This window comes from Cariama cristata, unplaced genomic scaffold (genome assembly GCF_000690535.1).
Source record: "Cariama cristata isolate BGI_N322 unplaced genomic scaffold, ASM69053v1 scaffold18458, whole genome shotgun sequence".
NCBI classification, from domain to species: domain Eukaryota; kingdom Metazoa; phylum Chordata; class Aves; order Cariamiformes; family Cariamidae; genus Cariama; species Cariama cristata.
In genome coordinates this window covers 1-20218 of record NW_009629602.1, presented here as the reverse complement: position 1 = coordinate 20218, position 20218 = coordinate 1, and the positions used below count along the sequence as shown (strand labels likewise).

Sequence of the window (20218 nt, the reverse complement as noted above, 5' to 3'; positions counted from 1 at the left end):
GCTGAACTGGAAGAATGTCAGTTCTTAAAGCGGAATAGTCTAATTGTAGAAGAAAGGCTGTTAAAAACACTTCCACCTCGTGTAAGAGAGCGTTTGCAGACATGTTCAGATAAGTGCTAATTTAAAATGAAACTGCATCATTGCATTCTATAAGCCTTTTGCTTAATATCTCTCTAAAGATCTGTGTAGGTGGAGAGAAGTGAAAGAGAGAGAACAGTTTACAAATTAGTCTTAAATCCATTGAACTGAGTTGATTGTATTGGAAAAGAAAAATGTATTTAGATTCGAACAAAAAATGCAGGCTTTAACAGGTAATCATATGTTTGAAAAATCTGAAATACGAATTGTTGGTTAGGCTCTACTGGTCAAAATAATTCAGTCAAGTGTTTATGATAGTACTGAAATGGAAGAGTTGATTGCCTGGCTATAGTGAGAGTGTATATACTTTTTTTCCTATGGGAACTTTTTCTGTTGATAGTGATAATTTTAAAGTTTCATCTCCTGCCATATGAGGTCTAAGAACTGTCTGGAATTAGTTTCTAAATATGAACTCTTCACTAACTTAGAATATGTTAAATTAAGAGTTTAAACTATTTGAGCAGTTCAATTGCATGGGGTACAGTGAAAGTAACTTTTCAACATACCTTAATTTTTAAAGCTTTTGACAAGTACTAAGCATTAATTCTATAATTGTGGAAGATGCCATTTGAATCTTGATATTAAAACTAGTTGGACAACAATACCTGAAACCAGTTTCAGTATTTTGTCTTAAAAATAGTAGATACAAAATGAATTGTTGCCTAGAAATTGGGAGGAATCAGAAAAATCTAGAGTAACTGTTGTACACGTGTACTAGACAACAAATCTTATAGTACTGATCTTCATAGATAATGATGGCAAATGGAACACGATATAGTTGCAGAGTTGTCTTCTGTATGTTGTGAGCATCCCTGGTGTTAGTGTTTGTATGTTGCTGTTTAACACTTTTATAACTTCTCATTACTGACTGCCTCAGTGCTTCTTCTCCACACCCAGTTACTGTATTTTGGTGGCTCGGGAGAGGATGAAGGAGGCTTGTACTAGGGACAAAAAGACACAGTTAAAACAAACCAAATAACAACACAGCTTATAAGCACTTGGGAGGGAAAAATGGGAAGCATTATAAGCTTTGCCTCTTCTAGGGATGTAATAATTTCATAAATCATAGTGATGGAATGAGCTTTTATGCCATCCTTAATACTTGCAAAACTGGATGGAAATAAAATGGTTCCTGACTTCATTCTTCTGCTGTGCGCTGTTTTATTGTATTTGAAGTCTTAACTCATGATGTTTACCACGTTCGCTGAAATCACAAGTTATGCCCCTAGGGAAAAAAAAAAGCATGCTTTGTATTTTGTATTATATTGAAGTTTTCAAACCAATCTCAATTATGGGTTAAATGAGGTAAACTGTGCTCTTAATGACTTTGTTCATAAATTGTGCTTAACTATGCATTCCAGTTTGTAATAACAAATTATCACAGATAAACCAGTTTTTAGTACTAGACTACTTTTAGTCATCTCTTGCTCCCGTTCCAGTGCCACTTTTGTGGAGAGTAACGTTTATTTTGAATGAAAATGCCAAAACCAAGTCTGATCAACATGGAAGTAGGAGATGTCTCTGCAGTAGCAGCGCAAGAGATGCATGCTTATTCACTGTACTGATGGCATTCCAAAGACCTTTGTAGCTAGATCACTTTTCTTCTCAGGGAACCAAAATGTGGTAAAACTACTACTTTTTATGTAGTTCTAGAAATGTTTAGTATAAACAGGTTAGTTGCATTTATGTGCAGACCAGTGCTGCTGGAACAGTTTTTCATAGTGTCTGTATATAGCCCTTCCAAACTCTTTCAACTAATTTTGAGTTGTATAATAGTTTCATAGGAATTGACATGGTTCACAGAGCTAGCTGTGGTACATGGGCTTAAACCAGAGTACATTGATTTGCACCCCTGTGGCAAGAGCTTTGTTAATAATTGCAATAGGTCTGTCAGGACTTTAACTTAACATTGAAGAACGATTCATGACAGAATTTGACATGCAAGACTTGCAGTCTAGTAACTTTTAAAAGATTAAGTAAGCATTTTCTTTAAAGCTTTTTTCTCAATTGGAAAGCTGTATTGAAAAAGTTAAATAAGCAAGTAACTAGCTTGGCCAAAAACTTCAACTTTTTAGCAACGCATCTGTCCTTTTCCATAATCAACAAAACTGATAGAGGCAAACAATGATCTTAAATCTGCATTTTATGCTAGTTCTGTCAGAGTGAAATAACTTGGAGAAAGGTACTTAATTTCTAAAATGTGTAACCCCAAAGGATTGGAGGAAACACTGAGAAATGTATAAGAATATAAATACTGGTTTATAGTTTAAATGGGTTACATTTTTTGCAGACTTTAATATTTCTTCACTCTGCACCCCCTCAAGAGGGCTGGATTTTTTTCACTGCATGTTTGAGTGTTTATAAAACACTCAAACAAAAGCCAGAAAGTTTAAAGGCTAGAATCTCTAGCCTTGCTTTCAAACCACAGTGTGCCTTTATTACTCATTTTGTACCATCAAACCAAATCTGAGTGCTTAGAATTGAGGGTGGAGACAAATACAACTCTGAATTTCTTGAATTCACTTCAGCCATGACCTTAATATTCAATATTTCTTCAAAATGAAGGGATTTTCAGGGAATCAATATATAAAACCACTGTCATAAACTTTGTACAATAAGTGTTGTTGGCATCTAGTCTTTGTATTACACAATCACTTCCAATCAAAAAAAAGGCTTTTCAACTTGTTTCAGTATTGTACTGTGTTTAAGAACTTTGTATTGTGACCTTCCGTATCATGAACATTTTTTTGAAAAATTAAATTTTTTTTTTGCATTACAATTCTATGAACTGTTCTTTCTTTTCCATATGAGGTGTTGCATTTAACGCAAAGCTCAGAAGTCTGCTTCCAGCTCTCTGTACCTATGTGCTAGCATGTATATCTTCCACATGAAAGTGTGAAGATAATGAACAGCAGTGGGGAAATAAACACTATGCTCCATATCAAATCAGTTCTCATGTTCTGGGCTAGGAAAGCTCCTGTGTTGATTCGAACTAGGCTTCCATCTTAATCATTGTTACAGATCATTTTCCAAGTCTCCCACTTCAGTTTTTGTGAGCTGGGTAAATATCGAATGCAGCCTGGCATTGTACTGGGAGAAGCGAGAAGGCAACGATTCTTTTCACAGCTTGGCCCATAAAGCTGTCATGTGGCTAAACTGGCAAAAATAATGCTGCTTGTAGTAAATCATGAATGTGTTTCAAGCATTGCACATTGTGTTAGCTCAAAGATCTCATTTCTCTTGAAATACGAGATGATACCTGATGGCTTTTTGTGGGAACTTGGGTTTGGCTCCATGTTTTGAAGATAAGGGCAAAGACCAAACATGCAAGTAAAGTTACATGTTCAAGCGCTAGCTGCTTATCTTTCAAAGTAACAAAATTCCTAGCAAGTTGTACAGAACTGTGGCACTTTCTTCTTAAAGATTAAATGAAATAACTAATAAAAAAATTACTTGCGATTTACCTGTTTCAAGGTAGTAGTGTTAGTAAAATAAGGCAGATGATTCTTCTTAGAGCTGTTGTTCCATGCTGCTACGGATCCATGTATTTTGTTTTCATGGCAACTTATTGTAGTTCTAATGATTTGGGGTTTAACCAGTAGATTTACATCATGCTAACAAACTTTCTTGGTATGTAGACTTCCCATCTTCAAGAATATAACCCGAAGTTCATTCTGTAATCACTTCTAGTAAGTGACTCTTCCCTTTCCACCTCAATAGAAGCTGGGTTTATAGAGGACAATATAGGAGCAACTGAAGAATTCTGCTAGCAAAAACATGGCTGCAAATCCTGAAAGCAGGAGGCAGTGCATGTCATCCTATGGATTGTTTATATCAAGGATTTTACAGAACTTTGGGTATTTCTGGAGATCAGGAGTTGATCAAGCTCTCACGCTTTATTTGTCCTTGGGTGGTTGTGTCCCTCAAATATGCAAGCACGGTAATGCATTTCCCAGAGACAATGCAGAGACTGTGCAGTTTACTTGCTGTCATGATGGAGCTGACAGCTAATGTAGGCTGTGGCAACAGAGGAAGAATTGCGGTTAATTGGTAAGGAGAAGCAAGCAGTGATACTACCGTCCTATATGCTTGTAGGATACAGCAGTGTCTCAGGAATTCCTGTGTCTGGAGAAGTTGCCATCCTGGCATTACATGAAGAGTTTATCCTAGTTCTCTGTTGCTAGGACATTGCTAGGTGACAGAGGGGGCAGGACCAACCCACACCAGGGATGGACTGGCATCTGAAAGGGTTTAGGCATTAACTCAGTCTAGTGTGTTTAGTAAAAGAACCGTTACATCTTTGTCTTGTTGCTTTCTTATGTGCCTCCATTTATGTGAATATCTGTTCTCTCTTTGTCCAACCTCTAATAACTTATAATCCGTTTTTATTATTTTGTACAAGTCTGCTTTCTGCTTGGCAGGAGCTAGCTAAAAGTCTTTCAGGTGGTACGCATATGCAAGCCGTGTGCATTTAACACTTGGAGAGGTGGGAAAGAGAGATGAAAATTGGTCTCCCTGCAGAGAGAGAGGAAAGGAATAATTGCTCAAAGTAACAGGGAAGATGCCCAAGAGATTATTATTACTACTTAGCCCAGCAAGGCTATTGGGAAGTATTACTTGCTAGAAGGCAGTTACGACACTATGGTGCTTAACACAGTGAGGTATTAATCTATAGTGCTTGTGGGCATGCTGTTAAACAGGTGAATTTATTACTTGCTATTGCTTTTTCCTCTTATAAAAATGCTATATATAAATCTACTGCTACTATTTATAAAACTTACTTTCTTTTATTTCCTCTCCCTCATGCTTGCATGTCTATGTATTGCAGAACCAATACTCTTGTCAAAAGACATTGCAAAGCAAATAAAGTCATTAGTATTGGAAAAGTGTGCAAGGATGGAAACTGTAACGGGAGATATGTTAGAATGCCAGTCACTGCAATCTCACTGGCAATGCAACTTGAAAATCTAAGTCAGGGTTAAGGCTTAGTATATGGATGGTAAGGGAAAAAAGGAGGAACATATCTCATTAGTCTTCCTTGAAAACATAGCCAACCTGTAAGTAAATAGTGAATTGACTGATCATTTTAAATCAGCCTTGCTCAGTAGCAAAACTGTATAAAATTGTGCATGAAAGAGTTTGGTGGGTTTTTTTTTTCCTGAGTGAAGTTGCTCATTATAGCTAAGGGTGTTTAACACCTCTGTATCAGCATAGAGGAGGTCCCAATCCTCTGGCCCCTGTGGTCTGACTACACCATGGTTTGGGCTTTTGCTGGAGTGGTTTACTGAGCTGATTCAATGCAAAAGCCTGGAAAAACACTACTTGATGTACTGGTTTTCTGCTGGTTTAACGAGCTGAATTAGTTTGGTACAGTCTGACAAGTACCAAAGTCAACAGAACTGGACAAAGATCAGTACCTCCCCTTATGATGATTACTTAGGGTGCAACTTCGCATTTGCTTGCAAAGTAATTATGCTTGGCTGCCTCTTCTTTTTTTTTTTAATAGTACATTATTACAACCCAACAGTCAAGACTTCTTTATGTGGGCTATAATATATATGTGTATATATATAACTACATATACATAGGTATTGAATCCAGATCTGGTATTAAACGTGTGTAGGACACAGTAATATACTAAATATGTTTATCTGAAATAAGGTATGAATGAAGTGGAAATTGTAAGAATAGAAAGATTAAAAAAAAATCTTCAAGATTTCATAAATAGCATGTCTTGAACTGATCTTATGGGATAACAGATATGTTCAGTTACCTTGGCTGCAATGGTTGCCTGAAAATTTAGGAGTAGGAGGGGAAACTAATCAGTCTTTCAGGATATGTAACCCATGATAATTGGCAACTATGTGTGCTCGTTAGTGGACTCATTAATCCCTAACACTGTCAGCTTTTCTCAGGTTGCCTATGTTTTATCTGGATTAGTGCTCTGATTATAGAGCAGTGATAGCAGTTTCTGTGCTTCTTGAAAGTTTTCTGCTACTTAAGGATGATTCAGGTTCTCCAGCAGCAGCTGCTGAACTGTTGTATTTTAGTTTGGGTTATTAAGGTAACCCAAAGTTGGCATTGGTTTTTGTGAGGCAGACAAAAGTTAAGCGGCTATGTCAAAGCAATAGAGCCACTCCTGTAGTGGAGATGGAAAACTGAAGATGGGAGAGAAGGTAGGGCTGGAGCTAGTCCAACTGTTGTAGAGCAAGCTATTTTCACTCCTGAATCAGTTCTTTAATCTGGCTGATGAGAGATACTGCTAGTTTTTCTTCAAAGCAGTCTGTCTCATAGAAAACACATGAAGTAACTTGAGGGCTGTGCAGGGACTCATTCTGTATGGTCCTGAGCTTTTGAGTAGCAGCTTAGTGAATATGCTTGACTCCTACCCAAAGCCAGTGGGAGTTCAGAGTATTCATGCCATTCCAAATAACCCTTTTTATTCTTAAAGATGTCTTGATAAAAGGAGCTTGTAAAACAATGATTTGTTTTCTTTCTGTTCTGTGGATATAAATTATAACATATGCATGAAAAGGAAATGAATAACAGTTTTCTGTTTTAAAAAAATGGCTAGAAACAAGCAACAATGTCAAAGGCAAAGACATATGAATCTTATTTGATTTAAATCTGGTTTTATGCCAAGTGTGTGTGGTTTTGCTAGCTTGAGAAATAAATCTACTGAATGGTCTTAACTGATAACATATTCTTTCCTGCATTGGTTCAGACAAAACTCTGATAAACTTTAGGTACAAAGTTTTAATTTACTAAGTCTTGCTTTTAGCTGTAGCTGCCTATTTTTCTGGATTTAATAACACTAGCAGCTTATAAAGAGGGATTGGTTTTCATTGCCATAGATTCACACAGATCTATCAAGAGGATAAACAAAGCCTTATATTCCACAGCAAAGAAGTCTGAAATTCTACATAAAGTTTCTAGTTACAGTAGGTTACAATACAGAGTTACATTATTTATTATGTTAGAATGGAGGCTTTTAATAAGTTAAGCTCACAAATAAAGATTAATAGTCAATGGAGTGGTACTTCTGATATTTTGATGAAAAGCTCTGCATGTTTTACACTGCCCTGCACTTAGTTTTTAATATATCAAAGATGTTTGTGCTGGAAATGTGCAATGGTTGGTGAGAAGCTGAAGCAGTGGGCAGATGGGAAAGTGGAATATGCACACAAGCTGAATGTTCCTGAGTCAGCGGTGAAGTAGCAAATAGTGCATGACAAGCTGTCTTTTAAGACTTCAGGCTTAATCAGTTCAGATCTCAGTCATTTGCTTCCCTTGGAGTATTGCTTCAGGACCTTGCATACTCAAGAAAACAGAACTGGAGCAGAGGACGAGCCAAGGTTTAGGGATTTTTCTTCCCTGAAAAAGCTGCACTTTTTTTAAAGGAAAATAACAAAGCCATGCTGCAGAAGTCTCATGGTTAATAAGGCTTTGAGCTCCTTTAAGTTGCAATATCCCTCTTGCATTTTTCAAAAGTTTCTCTCTTTAAGGAAGGCCTGCGTGCCAGTTGATTTCAACTCTGCCTTTTCTCATTAACATCCTACACTTAAGTGAGTTTTAATCGTAGTAATAATTGCATAGGGCAAAGAAGTCCCCTATAGCTTCTAGATGACAGTGAAAGTTATCTCCCTTGTGTCTAGGTAAACATCCCTTTGGCTTCTGTATTGAGGGCAGGGAGATGCTAAATCACTGTGGTTGCTGCCTCCTCCTTAGAGTCCAGCTGTTGATAAAATTACAGCCTGGTATGTAGGAGAACTCATGCTTGTGCTGGCATGAGAAAAAGAGCTGGGAGGGGCACATTAGGGCTGATTATTTCAGTGGCTCTGCCAGTTTTGATCATTCATAGCTAGAAACGTGACCTAAATAGTGGCCATATCCAAGTGTAGAATATGAAGTAAGAAACACACAGATTGGGAGGCAAGCTCAGTAATTCTCTAGAGGCTGTCCCTGTTACATGTTGAAAGAACTGAGCTGGCAGAGAGTACTGGAAAAAATACTGTCTGGAGGGAAAGTTTTGGTTGTATGTCTGAGTCTTGCCCAATATCAGCATTCCTGTTTGCATCCTTAGCATTTGTTTAGCTAACAGCTGTCTTTTTGCCATCTTCATAGGGTTAAGGCAGTACCTTCTTTGACAGTTAGGTAAGTCCATAGGTCAGTGAGGAGGGAGCTGCACTTACCTTAATCCTTTCTTGGTCAAAGTAATATGCTAAAAAAATCAGACAGCTTCTTTAGTGTAAACTGTACATACTGATATTGAATCTGATTGCCAGTGAAGCATGGGAAATGCCTCCTGTGCAGCTAGGGACGTGACACATTTGGATATGCCAAGTAATGGCTCTGCCTCTCCTCCCAAAATGATACATGTCCTGAGAACATCTCCAGTTGAGAGAGAGAATGTATGCTGAGGAATGCTAACAAAAGGATTCAGTCATTTAAGAACAGTTACACAAATGTATAAGGTATGCGCGTATGATTATTAAAGCTTCAAAAATTAAGCTACTAGGTAAGTGTCCAAAAATAATCAGCTATACCCAGAAAACTAAAACAAGCATTTATAGAGAATATTTACCTTGTGCTCTTGCTTCTTAGTATTTTCTTTTGTTTTATTTTTTCTAATCTCCTATTTAAATGCCAGTTTATTTCTGCTTTTAAACGCTCCAAGACCCCTGCGTAAGGCATTTCTACTGTAAAATTTCTCTCCTACCCATGCTTTATGCAGCTTCAGGCATATTTTACTCTTCCTCTCCCCCTGCCGGCGCTATTGCGTGACTAAATGGGTACTGTAATGTGATTTCAGGTATGGACAATTTCTTTGAAAAGATAGTTTAAAAAGATATTTTAATGAATTAAATACAAATCACAGTTTAAGCTCTCTGATGTTTGACTGTAAACACACCCTCGATTTCCAGTCACTGCAGTATGGAGCAAAGCCCTGGAGACCAGCAGTGGAACTCTTATGGGGGACAGCAGTACCAGTTCATCTTCATGCTGCCAGTTAGCCACTGTGTGCAAAGCAAATGCACTACCCAAATAGCAAAAAACTAAGTTAATTCCTTAATTTATGTATTTGAGTGGCAAAATGTGCATTTTCAGTTTACTACTTTGCTGCCAGCATGTCTTTGCCCAGTTTTGACCCTAATCAGGCTAAGCGGAGAAGTAAGCAGTAGAATTAAGATGGATCTTAAGCTCTATTAGAAAAGTTGTATAAATGGAAAAAGTTCTCAAAAAACAGGAAAAGTCCTTTTCTATTGAGCAACAGCTACCATTACTTAGTTCTGGAAGGACTAGAAATTATGTTAATTTTCTCCACACTTCAAATCTGTGTCAGAATAGTTACCTGGGAACATGCTCTGTTCACCTGATTTCCCTTTTGCTGGTATCTCTCTCTGCGTGGGGCAATATATTCACTACATCACTTGGGCTGCGGCACTAGTTTGGAACGTACTCTCCTTCCCAATCCTTGAGTCATGTTCATTCTTTAACCTTTTCCTGAATATCTGTTATTTTCTTCATATGCCTTGAGTGGCTCTGCTGAGAAGAGTTTTTTTCTTAATTTCTTTTGAATAAGTGGGAAAATAACACACTTGTTATTTTGAATCTGTGGATGAGATCTGAGTAACTTCCTAAGGCATCATGTATTGTCTTCTGAGCAACTTCCTAAGGCATCATGTATTGTCTTCTGGTTTTATTCTATGAATGTGCAACATAACATACTCTACATGATTTTCAAACATAATTGAATAAATAGTTTCATTATGTAGAATGGATAAGATTTAAAAACCAAATGTATAACTTGCTGATGGCCAGTACTTAAATGTCTAACAATATTTTCCATTACTAATAATCTGGCAAAATGTTGTGTCTAATGGGTTATGTCAGCACTGTCTGACAGCGAGTTGGGGTGTTCCTCTGCTGTTTTGCTTATTTATAATGAATCACAATTGTTTCCTGTCACTTCATTTCTGTGTCTGAGAAATGGATTTAATTCATTGTTTCCAGCTCAAGTCCTTTCCTAACTGACTCCTCACCGTCTGGTTTTCTCCTGGGATTATACCATGATTTCTGCCTCCATGGGCTGCTTTGTCCAGTCCTTTCACTCGGTCTGGGTGCATTTCTCTCTTGAGGTTGCAGACACTGTACAGCTCAAGGCATCCATGTACAATTGTTCTCTACTTAAATCTCTCTGCATGCATAATTTAGGCTATATAGCAGCCTTTCTGGGGTCTTTGTTTCAGCTGGGGGTTTCTGTTCCGTGAAAAGCATGTGTAATTACGCACCTCCATGAGGAAGGAGACTATTCTCATGTGACAACTTTAGTGAAATTTTTGGCTAACTGTTCACAGAAATGGCTCACTGTGATCATGCCACCAAGTATCCCCAGACTAGTCACTAGAGGTCAACATCATCATCTTCTAATAGAGCACTAACTACCACATAATTACAAGGACAGTCTCTTGCTTGTAGCAGTTCATTTCTCTAAACGCTTTAAATGTTCATGATGAGATGTTACTGATCCTCCCATTGTCCAAGGTTAGGGGGACAGAAGAGTCCCTTCTAACCAGGAGTTAGTAGTTTCTCACAGTGTGGCTTTTTAAAGCTACCAGGAGCAAGGAAAAAAAAAAAATAAATCTGAAGGCCTTTGCCTTTCTGTGCCTGAGGTTGCTTTTGGTGAGTGCCTTGGGGAACAGTGGGAAAGCCAACGGGCTGGAGCAATACAGAAAACTTTTCTGGAGCCATTGCTGTGTGTCAGAGTTGTAGGTCTTCCAGCTAATGTGTGTAGCCAGGGACTCCTGTCAGTACAACAGGCACTTCATCAGCATCGTAACTCCTGGGGATCCCTAGAATTTTCCAGATGCAGAAGTGTTATCTCTACATTCCTACTTGGAGATGCTTTTTACTGTTTCTAGCTTGGACAAGCATCCAATGTATCTGAAGTCTGACAAACTCTTCCATAACTGGGTGGAAGTTAAGAAAACTGAAACCAAGGAGGAAGAGCCCAACACTGCATCATTTCATAAGCAGCTGAAGGAATGAAGCCTGGCCTACAGATCAGTGTCCCTGAAGGTTTCCTCATAGTTGGGGTATTTAAAAGTGACCTCCCTCTTACAGATTTTTCTGGTGTTTAACTTAACCTTGCAGGCTTTCTCTTGGCTGAAACACTTGCAGGATCTTCTTCCCCTAGGTAGCTAGTTGCCTATTTTCATGCAACTCGAAGGAACTTGGTTTATCTGAGACTTCTTTTTTAAATTTGTTTGAAAACAACCAGCATATTTAGTATTTATTAGGAGGATGTCACAGATTGCATCATTACTTTAATTTTTATTCTTTACCTAATTTCCTGTGGGAATATGATGTAAATAGTCTTCATCCTAAGAAATCAGCAAAAACTGTATCTGTTACTGTGAATGCAGTATCCTCTGAGCTGAATCATCCATTCTACATTTAATGAACTTTGAAAGAGGTGAAGAAAGCAACGCTTTTAAGGAGAGCATGGATCAGAGTTTCAAGTTTGCATCTATATATACCAAATCTCCTTTCAGCTTATAACTCTATATGCTAGGTCTAAGAGGAATATTGAAGATGGGGGAGAGGAAGGGAAGGTGAACCTATCCAAAGGCACAGAATAACATTGCCTGGTGATCCTGGGTGTAATTACCAAGGCTTTAACTACTCAGGATTTTCATTGCTGCTGTTGCTTCTGTTGGAAAGTTGCTCATAATTTCCTGTCTTTCTGTTTTTTCATGAAAACATAGTGTTCATGTCAAATTTATAGAACTTGAGCCAGTAATGTGCTTTTATTTGTTAGACTGGAAGAAAAAGAAACAGAAACAGTACTTTACAAACTCTTTTTTTTTTTTTTTTTAATCCCTGTAGGAGTGGTCTGCTCACTTGCTATCGAGAGACTTGCCAGGAGAGGGAACGCAGACTGCCCTCCGTTCTCGCTGGGCTGCTGCACATTGCTGTCACCTTTTTAGCTAATGCAGCTTGACTGCTTCTGGGCTGAGAGCTAGGCCCATGGGCTGTGCCAGGCAGCTCTCCCAGCTCACCTGGACTAGCTCAGGATCTCTGCACAGTGGTGCCTTGTGTGAGGCAGTCATGCTGCAATGTGGAGGCTAAAGGCCACACCACGGAGATGCTGTGGAGGTAATGGCAAAATATAGGTGCAGGGTGAAAAAGTTCTGTTCCTGTTCTCTGGGCAGAACTGGTATATCACCTTTGGTAGACTGACACTGCTGTGTCTTTTCCCAGTGCAAGTCTGGAGGAGGGCATACAGTGCTGTTATCAGGGCTACACTGAAATTCCATGAATAGCGTGAGCTGGCACAGACTGATGGTCCTACTGAGGGAGATGGCTCTGCTGCCCTCTCCTCCCTCCCTCCCTGTGCATACAAGTATTTCTGCAGCTGTGCAGACAGAGTCTGCATGGGTAAGCTAAACAGGCCTGGGACAGAGGCCCAAGCACTAGCACGCTCTCTGTTCATACTGAAAATTGTGGTATTGTCTATGGCGCAGTTCTGGGCCGGTCAGCACCCTCCCCAGCAATACTCTGAGTGGCACAGGCCAGCGACTGTTTCCAGCTGGCAGTTTGGATGTAGCTCTGCTGCTGGCAATAAGGGAGTGTAGCTGTATGGACACAGGCTGTTCTTTATAATAAGTAAATATGAAAAGTAACTATAGTATTGTGTCATTGTTCTTCAAACCTTGATAAGCTGACTGTGTCTAGTTGCATATCCTTGGACTCATATAAGTGGGGTTTTCATATTCCTGCCTCTCTCTCTGCTGGACCAAAAAGCAAATGAGTAACAGAAATACGACAGCATTTGAAAACCCATTTCATGAAATGCTATACCTAGTTTTTGTGTTCCATCCAAGCATCTTCATGTATGGTGGAAAGACCACCAGAAATTGGAAGTATGCAGACCGCTGAACAGTAACCACAGTGTCACCTGGGTTTGATACCTGATGTCTTAGTAAAAGTTGCAGTCTTTATTCACCAAGAGTCAGTGTCAGGACCTGAGCAGTGCTTGACAAAGCTGAGAAGCAAACACTTCCAGGGTTGAAACCATACTAGAATTTGCACCTCTGAGAGTCAACTTATTTAAAAGTAAGATTTCCTCCAGCATGTTGGAGCCGAGGTTCCCTGAAGGAAGAGAGCAGAAAGCTCTAACTGGGAGGATTGCTTTCAGTATATTCAGAGGCCGAACTTTTGCACATGCTGTGTGGTATTTTCCTTTGAAAGTGGTCTGCTTAACCACTGCTTCAGAGTAGGTTCTAGTCAGCAGAACTGTTTTCTTAATAAACCTGAACGGACAGGTTTCCTATTGCTTTTGAACCCTGAAATGCACTGCTCTCCTTTCCCCTCAGAGCTGCAGAATTCACCTGTTTCTATATAGTTATTGCCTTTTACGTAGTCATTCCTTTATTATTACTAGATGGAAGCATGGACATAGAGCTCTTAACCTCTTCATTAGCACTGCATTCTAGCTAAAAGTGGATTTGGTTTCGTAAGATAAAATCATGGAGAGATTACAGTTTATGCTGAGGTAATTGTGTACTGCTTTTGTTTCAGGGTTTGCTCTTGACATATAGGCTTTCTGTTAGCCTAGCAAAGGTCTTCTAACACGTCTGTTTTCTTCATTCTTCTTTTCACAAACTAAAATAGCCTCGTGGTGCAGAGACTGTCAGCATTACCTTTGTTCCCTCTTTATACTTGCATTTTACACAATAATTTCTGGGAAACAATCCTATTCCTGGAAATTCATCACATTCCACGCAGTTGTGTGGCCTCACTGATGGTGTTCTTCAGCTGCTTCAAGTGATTCAGTGGAACTTCCATTTGTGTTTGGGATTCCTGGAAGGTTTGTCACATACAGTGCTCTAAAAATGCAATATAGCAGACAAAGCTAGGCATAGAAAAATGCACAGTTCAGTCTCTTAAATTGTTATTAGCCAGTCTAAAGGGGAAGTTGTCTACTCCATACTCTTAAAGGTCTCAAGTGTAAGTATATAATCTTTAGCCTCTTGATGAACAGAGAGTCATTGTACCATATACAGTCCAACCAACAGCTAGACCAAACCAGCTTGCATGATTGTTTCATCCCCTTACGTTTGTGCTACAGTAAACAATTTTATCTCTCATCTCAGCTGCATGCAGGCTTGTTTTAGTATGTAAGCATATGTGTATGTATATGCAAATATACACAGCCTTAATTCTAAATACTTTTGTGTGATAGTTGTTCATATAGATAGGAACTTCTGGCAATGCAGCCTGGACTGCTTGGACAACTCTGCAAATCACATCCACCAGAAAGCCCTACAGCTGTGAGAAGGGAAGAATGAAGCCCTCGGACTATGATCTTTCAACTGTGTGAATGGCTCATGGCTAGAGCTTGGAGGATACAAAAGCACTTCTAGAAGTAACGACAAAGAGACCTTTAAATGTGGCATCACTGACCTACCTGGATTGGGTGTAGTCCCACTCGAGAGCCAACCGTTGACAACCTAGGAAAGGGGAAAGTAAAAATGAGTCAGGTGCATGCTGTGTGTATGATGTCTGAATAGTTGGACTGACAATTAGTGTAGGCCACAGATTGCTGGGTTTTATGCCCTCTCACCACAAAAGACACTTCCCAACAGTCTTCCCGAACACTGCTCACTCTTCTGTGAGGTTACCTGCTACAGAGACTCTGTCCACCATGGCCTTCGTACCAAAGGAATCCTGGAGCAGTGAAGTGCATTGTCTTTTGGGTTGTTCCCCTACTGAAGTAGTGTGAAGTAGCGAGAGTTGAAATTGTAAACTATCTCTAAGTTTTTGGTGGGGTTTTTTGTTTCTTTCTTTCTTTCTTTTTCTTCCAGTAGTTGGGTTCAAATTGATTCCTAGTGGAAGTGCAACACTCAAAACAGAGGGGAAAAAACCCTTTAACTGTGTGCATTGAAATGGGGGCAAGTCTGAACATAGCAGGCACAATTGTAGCGGGGTCAGACGCATTCTGTGTAAGCGGCTGATGAATAAGCACGAAGCCCAGAGCAGGATGTATGCTGACTTCCGCTGTCGGAAGTAGCATTGGCCTGGACCTGTGTCATGTATAAGCAGCAAAATGTGTATCTATTCATCCTCTGCGTGGGCCTAGTCTAATGACGCAGGAAAATGTTGCGAGCTGTCTTCTGCCATTACACGAACCATTTAAAGAATCAGACTGGTACCAAACTAGAATGACGATGTGGAGATTTTCATTCTATCATACCTCCACTGATGGCAGCAGTACAGCCTATGAACTGCACTTCCACACTGGGCAGGACAACTTACACCAGAGCATACTTTTGCTGCCTAATAGCTCAGTGATGCTTGACATTATAAACCCAAAAATATGATACTTTTATCTGACCGGACTCTTCTGTGTTAGGAATCCCATGACTCTACTGAGCTCATATAGAAGCCACCAAACAACACTTCACATTTTGCTCCTTATCAGCTATGTCTGCATCAGATAATCCCCTTGGCAGGTAAATTATTGACTAGCTCTTCCCCAGTCCCCTGAGACTTCCTCTCTCCTGCCAGGCACCATATTTCAGAGAATCCTTTAGGCGTGTGGGTTTTTTCAGTGTTGATCTCTTCCAGCAATTAACACAAAACATTGTTTATTTTAAGTTTAGGCAGCCAAGACTGCTGCTATATTTTAGTGCTTTCTAATTTTGAGAATCTATTCTAATCCTGACCCTTTCCCAGCTAACAAGCATACCATATGTCTTCATTACTCAGGTTCCCATGCAAAATAGGAAATTAAAAATTCCAGATTATTAACAAACATTTCTTTTTGTTTATTTTGAGATTACTGTTTTAAAATAGCATAAAAACTTTAGGGACCTGTTTCTCAAACATTTACTTTATCATTTAGATGTGTAAAAGGATATTTTCACTAAGAATGTGCTGTTTGTGGTTTTTTTATGATTTATTGACACAGGTTTGCTAGCAGTAGAAGGTCGGCAAATAACTGTTTAAAGACAGCAGACAAAAAGGTGGGTAATTCAGTGGTGGAAATTCGGGGGGGGGGGGGGGGGGGGGGAGACTTTTTTTTACTAGGGAAAAACGGAAAAACATTCCAAGCTGAGGTCTAATGGCAGTGAAAGACTTGAATCCTCCTTGAAACATCCAAGCCCAAAGCGTGATGCAAAGTGGACCAGTGATGACAGTCCGTTATCTCTTAGCAGGATGTCAGGCAGGGGGAGGGTGCCGTGTAACCAGTGACTCAGTCCAATACAGCATCCCAGCAGGGATACCGGTCAGGATAGGTCACGGCTCTGGCAAGCAGAGACTTCCCTGAAAATGGAGCTGCTTTGTATTAATTTATAGATTTTGTGCATAAATTTGGTTATGAGCAGATGGGCTCTGTGAGTATCACAGTCTGGCTTGAGGGGCAGAAGGCTGTTGAGAAAACCAAGTATGAGAGAAAACCAAACACTTGAATTAAGCCATCTCTCTGTGAGTGCTTGAATGAGGGTAAGAGATGGCTCCAATGTAGAAAAAAGCCTGTATGCATGTCAGACCAGCTACAGCATCAGAGGGGGCAGAGAGTGGAGACAAGGCTGGGAAGCAGGACCTGGGGCAGCCCCTGCTACCACCTGAGGACAGCGAGCCTAGTGACTGACTCTTGTCCTAATATCCTCCTCCAGAAGTGTTTGTCCTTGCTACTGCTTGTTTAGTCAATCACACCCATAAAGGTGCATTGGTAGTAATAAAAGCCTCCGTTATTTTGAAAGTAGCATTTAGTTACTATAAAGTGCTTGTTCTGAGCTCTGGCTGCTGGGCTCCATCCCTCCTGCCTCACGTGAGCTACCCCCACTCATTGCATCACATCTAAAATTAGACAAGATGCTGTATCCCGTGAAGCACACGGCTCAGCAGCTCAGAGCTGCGAGAGCTGTACCGAGCACGGCTGCGCAGCTCCCCCGTTACGAAGATGTTTGCAGATGGATCACTGAAGAAAACCTCACGATGATCAGAAGCGTAACAGAGGTAAAGCATCGTTCAAATCGAGGAGCTCCGGTTCAGCCAAAGGTCAGAAAATGGGAGTTAGTCCTGTTTCTTTTGGCATGCTGCTAGCTCTCTGTTTTCTCAACAATACGAGGTACATGGGGACAGCTGTCAATAGCTTCTCCACAGAAAAATAGTTGGGCCAAATTCTTCCCTGATGTAATTGCACTGCTTTCATTGTAATCATACCAGTGATTAACGTGGCTTCTCTTTACTTACTTAGGAACAACAAAAGAGCTCAGGAGATTAAACATCCTTTCAGTGTTTTCCTTCTGATTAAAGCAGGTTTTAGTACACAGAAAATGCTGCAGCCTTAAGAAATGATATCGTATTCTTCACCTTGCTCTGAAGCTTTGCTTCTCCTGCCCAGACTCAGCCCATAGCGTCCATGCAATTTATTTTAGAAGCCTGTATTTCCAGTGTGCTACTATTATTTAAACATCTGGTGCACTTCAAAAACACTAATCTGGGGGGAGAGAGGTTAAAATGTAAAACTCGCGAAAAGCAAACTAGGCGAAAGGATAAACTTTGACAGAAACTTCAAGCAGCTAAGAAGCACTAGAGCTGTCAAGTCGTGCATTTTGTATTTGAGTTGAATCAAATCACAGAAGCAGTTTTTCAGTACTTCATCTGAAAGCAATTTAGCTTTTCTGTGTTAGCAGATTATGCTCTTTTCAACAGTTGTTGGAGAGATGACTGATGAAAAGCATTTTCATTGTGGGTGTGTTTCCAAGTATAGACAAAGCTCTTGCTGCAAACTCAAAACCATCCCATACCCAAAAGTGTGGGGTCCCAAGAGCGGCCCTGGGCTTTGAGCTTTTTCTGGGTGCATCTTCAAATTATCAAAAGGCTGGAAAGAATAAAAACAAAAAAGAAAAACAAAATAAAAAAAAACCCTGAGCAGGAATCAGTAGAAGGTGGGGGCTGTATCCTGGCAGATGCTGGGTTTCTACTGAGCAAGGACTTCAGGATTGGGCATCCTGGACCTGGATCGCACTGAGGAATCGGCCCACGGCTACATGAACAGGGGGTGACTGTCATGTAAGCACTGACGGTGCGATCTGTCCCTGTGCCCAGCTGGGTTTGGAGGCTGGTCTGTGACAGTTCTAACTCAGGTGCAAACCAGCACCGCTCTTGGTTCTGTTGTAGTGCGAGTACTGCAAGGTAGCAGTCAGTAGCAGCAGTAACACTTCCGAGTTTGTAAATTATGAATGACAGAACGGGACAATCGACAGTAAAGGCAAATGCACTGAGTGTGCAGTAACCGCATTTCTTATGTGACCTGTCCCACGTTCCTCGAGTCAATGGAAAACAAAGAGGCAACCTGAAAGCAAAGGTTGTCAAAAACTTGCAGTCCTACAGATGGTTGAATCCTCTTTCTGTTGCCTACCATTTTGGTAGAAACAATACTTCTAGTAAAATAAATACCCCAAAATTACTTCAGACTTCACCTGCCTAGATGGTCTTAAAGAAAATAATGCAGGAATTCACAAATAAATTACCATTTTCTGCAGGCAGCAAAATCTTCCCAGTGGAGCAAAGGTATCCGGAGCCCCAATGGTGTGTTTAATATCAAACATGAATTTTTGGGCCTTCTTCCACCAGAAGCTCATGTACCAGAACTGCACTTAAGCCTCCATCCCCAAACCTATCAGCTATAATTATCCACGAACCACGTTTTCTATTGCAGTATCAGTGACCTTGCCTGTAATTATTCTTCACAGGGGAAGCTTAGCTCAGTCCTCCAAGTACTGCAGCAACTCTGAACAAAAATAACCCAAAAGTCCACAACAGGAAACGTTAACAATGGCAGGATTACTGGCCACCATGTCACCGTAAAATAAATGAGCAACTGAGAGGGAGTTCAGGGAAAAGCAGCACCATGATTAGATAACGGGAGAGACTGACTTACGAGAAAAAATTCAATGAGCTAAGCGATGATGAAAGGGTGAACAGAACAACTGACTGCAAGTGTTTGAAAGAAGAAACCATCCAGGACAGGGAGGGATTCTCTAAGCTGCTGCCAGGAGTTAAGAGTAATGGAAAGAAACCAATAAAAAGAATATGAACGCGGCAGTCACCATAACCGTTTCTCTAGCTCAAAAAGGAAACCCACTTCTTGGTTTTCCTTGCTTGTTTGCCCTGTTTTATTCCTCAGCCATATCCCCCAAAGCATGGGGCTAACGCTTAAAATTACGTAATGGTGCAATATTGCTGAAATCTTTTAGGCTGGTGGCTCTGAAGGACTATGAGGGAGCCATGCCAACAACCTCTTCTAGCTCCTGCCAGATCCAGACCCTAATTTCCTGAGGTGCCTCAGAAAGTCTCGAGGCTTCAGCTGAGAAACGCAGCTCGGCACGGCAAAGCACTTAAGCAAACACTTCAGTCAAACGATGAGCTGAACTCCCACAGCTATAAATCACATCAGCGATTCCCAAATGCGGAACCTGAGTGTGCCCTCAGCAGTCCCCGAAGCAGATGGGTCAGAAAGTACATGAAGTCAGAATTACCCACAGCTATCCGCAGCAGACCTTTGGTCCACATCCCAATCCAGTTAATATTTTTGCAGCAAAACAGCTGTGATGCTTCATGTTGTATTTGTTGCCATTAACTCCCCCCCAGTGGGCTTGTATTATTTGTGTTTCTTTGTTTACATATTTGTACTGTCCCTGAGGGGACACACACGCTATCCCTAAGGTTAGGGGCAAGTCATCAGAGGGCTAGTACCTCCCTCTGATGCAGAATTTGTCCCGTCTCTTCATTCTGCCAGAGATGTAAATCTTTCTTGGAAATGTTGGACAAAAGTCCCTTCAAATATGTGGTTTCCTCCAGCAGCAGTTCTCCATCTGCACTTTCTGAATTGCTGGGCCAGAAGTTTGTGTTTCTAATTGTCACTCTTTGAGACACTTTTCTATTGTTAATGCAGTGCCAGGCGCTTTACAGCCCGGTCTCTTGATAGTGTTTCCACGGCCTTGGGCGTTGAGGTCGGGGTCTTACCATAACGATTTCTGCTGTCATCCCCCAGACACGGACC

General features: G+C 40.4%; 1 protein-coding gene across 1 annotated transcript in view; it reads left to right on the top strand.

Annotated features, from left to right (window-relative positions):
- LRRC8B (leucine rich repeat containing 8 family, member B) overlaps positions 1-120 on the top strand; it is a 5640-nt gene extending 5520 nt beyond the window's left edge. The window contains exon 5 of the mRNA XM_009705228.1: positions 1-120. This exon is cut by the window's left edge and continues 1 nt beyond it. Within this exon, the coding sequence (XP_009703530.1) occupies positions 1-120 (120 nt within the window).
- The last annotated feature ends 20098 nt before the right edge of the window (positions 121-20218 follow it).